This window comes from Aphanomyces astaci (assembly GCF_000520075.1).
Source record: "Aphanomyces astaci strain APO3 unplaced genomic scaffold supercont1.308, whole genome shotgun sequence".
NCBI classification, from domain to species: Eukaryota; Oomycota; class Saprolegniomycetes; order Saprolegniales; family Verrucalvaceae; genus Aphanomyces; species Aphanomyces astaci.
In genome coordinates, this window is record NW_009798571.1 from 1 (window position 1) to 4,076 (window position 4,076).

Genomic DNA, 4,076 nt, shown 5'->3' on the forward strand with positions numbered 1-4,076 from the left:
GGCCGACGATCTCGTCAAGGCCTTGAGGTCGTCCTTCTCCACTGGCATTGCCACCTCCGACTGGTTGGACAACTCGACTCGCGAAAACGCGCAAACGAAGCTGTCCAAGCTTATACACTTGTTGGGTGGCCCGGAGAAGCCACAGCTGTACCCCACGCTCACGTTCGACTCGAAGTCGTATTTAAACAACCGGTGGAAGGTGTCTCAAGTGAACATCGACACCGACTTGAAGCTGAACGGACAACCTGTGGAGAAGCGCAAGTTCAACCGTGCCCCCCATGAGGCGAACCCGTACTACAACCCTCACGATAATGTAATTCTGTTTCCGGCCGCCATTTTGCAAAAACCATTCTTTGACGGCCAGTTTGACGCCGCCCAGAACTTTGGTGCCATCGGGATGGTCATCGGACACGAAATTACCCACGGGTTCGACAAAAGCGGCCGCAGAGTCGATGGCGACGGAAACTTGAAACAGTGGTGGTCCAACGCTACCAACGATGCGTTCAAGACGAAAGCCCAGTGCTTTATCGACCAATACTCCAACATTGTCGTCAAGAGCGAATTGCCTGACGTTGTCTTGGGCAACATCAGTGGCAAGGACTCTTTGAATGAAAACATTGCAGACAATGGGGGGCTCAAGACCAGTTTTCGCGCGTACCACGAGTACTTGAAGGAGTTCCCATCCCAGTACACGGAAGAAGCAGGCGACAAGTAGTTCTATTTGTCGTTCGCCCAATCCGCGTGCTCCAAGAACACGGATGCCTTCCTCCTCAGATCTTTGAAGCAGACGCACCCGCGCGGCCGGTACCGCGTGACAGGGGTGTTGCAAAACAACGCTGAGTTTGCCCGTGTGTTCCAGTGCCCCACCGACTCTTACTTGAACCCGTCCAAGAAGTGCTTGTTGTGGGAATAGGGTTGATGGATACAGAACATATATGTAGCGTTGTGGATTTGTAAGGGAAAACTAAGTAAACGATGTCTTGGTTGAAGTGTGTTGCTTTCATGTCCGACGCACACAAAAACTAACAATGTAAGGTGATTCATGTAATTCCCGGCCAGCTTGGCCTACTTTTTGAGTACTATAACTCGTCACCCATTCATCCGATGAGACTGCGAAAACACGCATTTTGAAGATCGTGACGAGCTTTATAACTTTATGCAGGTCCCATCATGGTCAATTTGCTCGTCGAATTTCTAAAATTGAAATTTCCCTGTGTGAATTTAATTCCCGGCCAGTAAGTCACTTGAATAATGTATGCCTGATTTGTGTGACAAAATCCTCAGAACCTTTTAATAATAATATGTATAAAGTATTCAAGTAATTAAATTTAGAAGTGCAATTAATATAAAAACTGTATTACATGTCGGACAAGCAGAATATTAAATCTTACAAGATGAGATACAGGAGTACGTAATTTTGTCCAATCATCGTCGATGGATGATTTTGATTGGCCATTTGCTGGCGGGGAATTGCATACTGGCCGGGAATTACATGAATCACCTTATATGTGAGATCACCCTCGGATTCGCCTAATTAGTTGTTGGGACATGAACTTGATATCACTAAGCCCACTACCGACGGCACCTCCAACCGAGCAGTCCACCACTGAGTTTGCAGTACTAGCCGGAGAAGTAACACCTCTGGAACCCAAACACCCGATCAAATACAGGACCGGCATCGACGGGCTACGGACGCTCTGTTTTCGCCCCCGTCGTTATCCGGACGGGAACCTCTTTCGGAGGTCGAATTACAGTCGGAGACGGAATTTAAGGGGCACTTAATACTTCGATTATTCCGAAACTCACGGTATGATTGGCTGAGAAGCTTCGAAATTCGTTGAATTTTGTGGCCAACCATACCATAACGACTCGGGCATGAAACGATTCGGACAGAGCTTCGGACACAGAAATATTTGAGGAATTAATACAATTGCTGCATACAAATTCCAAGCTTGCTACACGTAATTAAAATAACGATGATAGGATTGGTACAGCGTAACTATAGACTGCACATCAACGACAACCGCAAGTCCTTACTAGTACTAACGCAGTAACCAAGTGGTCATGCTCGAATAGGTAAAGCGTTAATGATTACTAGCACTACTTCATCCTTCACGCTCGCAAGGGCTGCCGGTAAACTACACTGTCCTGCAGGTTTGGAGCCTGAAGTCTTGCAACATCAAATTACATGTGACAATTATAAAAAGAGATATTATATTCCAAAATAGTTGTTCTTTGCGCAAGTAAAATCCGCATAATCATCAGGATTGAGCAAGTATATCTTGCGCAAAAGCAATATATCATCTGACACATCGCCTTTGAGAACTTGCAGAATGTATAGAAAAGGTGAAACGGATAGATATATGGTCCTTGCGCAAGTACACTTTCCGGATTGCTGTTTCGAGTGCTCACATAGCTTCAGAGCGGTACCAAACGTCGATGGATCCAACAATTGGAGCGAGTTGCGCTGATAGACAACAAGCTGGTGATGATATAATTGCTTTGCTTATCGTTCCGTCTACTCGCCAGCAGTACAGGTCAATTCTAGCGCGGTTTTCCCGTTGGCTCGAACATTATTCCCCCGAATCACTCATCGAAGGCAATGTGACCCTCCTTGTGACAAAGGCTGTGCGCCAAAGGTTCCTTGCATACATATCCATCAAACGCGACTCCAAAGGACGCGAAATAACTTCTCGCAAGCACAATTCGTACTCCACCATCAATGGATTTTCCAACGCAATCAAGCATCTCTACAAAGAAGAAGAGCGCGTCCTCAGCGACGGGCTACTGTCCATGTTACAGGGTATGTGACGTAATCGTTGTCCCTTGTGCTGCTACGCTAACTACAAGTAGATTTTGCCAATGGATACAAGCGCCAGATTGCTTCACTCAATCAAAACGGAGACCACCCGATCTCCGAAGGTAAAGCTCCGCTAACGCTCGATGGGAAGCTGTACTTGGATTGACGGTCACTGATTACCATAAACAAATTGTCATGTGACATAGCGTTCAAGTTTCTGGCACAATGTGCTATGGAAATAGGACACGATCATGGCTTGAACATATCTGTTCATTGCTTTCTCGTCTTTTGTTGGAACACGATGAGTCGGTCTGTCTCGGTAGCATCGATCATGTTAAATCACATTGTTTGGGAAGGTAAGTACCTCCTCTTTTGTCAAGACCTTAACCTCGTTTAGGTGACTGCTTGGTGATTCGATTTGGGCGACTCAAAAACGACCAAGAGGGGAAACACTGCGCCCCCCGACATGTATATGCCAACCCCTTGCAGCCATACGTGTGTCCAATTTTGAGATGGGGATATATTAGTTGCATAGTATCAACAGTGTTTGGTGTAGTTTGGCGATTTTGGTTTTCACACGAGGTGTCCGGCAAGAGAACGGCCCCGTCCTGTTGTTTGGCCACAATGCGAAAGAACGCTTTGCAAAGTGGCTCTCGGCGACTTGTTCCGCCTCCAAGGACACAATATTGTCCATGGGGCTCAGCATCACAGAGATTGGAACGCATTCTCTGCGCAAAGGTGTGGCCACTGCTCTGACAAATACGACAGGCGGTCCTCAGGCAGTGTCGGTTTGGCTCCGCGCTGGATGGAGCCTGGGTGGAGTCCAGGGTCGATACATTTTCGTTGGCTCGTGTGGTGATCAATTCGTAGGAAGAGCATCCGCAGGTGTATTCCACTCCTCTATATGCTACAGGATTGATAACGATCATTTCGGTTATATGTAGGTCTCAACGTCAATGATGCTTCGTTTGCTACACTGCACCCCTCACTTCCATGGCCCGGTGTTGAGTGTGGAGCAATGGAAATGTATCGTGCCCGGCTATGACAGCCATTATCCGCCAACGTTTAATACAACCATGCTCTTTCTTTTGGCATCATTGGTTCATCATCGTGTTTGGCTGAAACAACACCTCAGCCCCTCTCATCCTCTCCTGTTTTCACTTCTGTGGTCGTCAGGTCTGCTGGTCGACCTGGCTGACGAGGTGTTGCTTGGTGTCATGTGCAATCCTGTGTCGAAAATGATGGCCACCGGAATCCCCCCCTATGTTGCCCAATC

The 4,076-nt window shown here is 47.3% G+C and overlaps 1 protein-coding gene across 1 annotated transcript; it reads left to right on the forward strand.

The window, feature by feature from the left end:
* Positions 1-397: 397 nt before the first annotated feature.
* On the forward strand, positions 398-913 carry H257_19009 (hypothetical protein; the record flags this gene model as incomplete). Its single annotated transcript, XM_009848166.1, has 2 exons — positions 398-711; positions 775-913. 2 exons carry the CDS (start codon positions 398-400, stop codon positions 911-913), a joined length of 453 nt encoding a protein of 150 aa, XP_009846468.1.
* Positions 914-4,076: the final 3,163 nt, after the last annotated feature.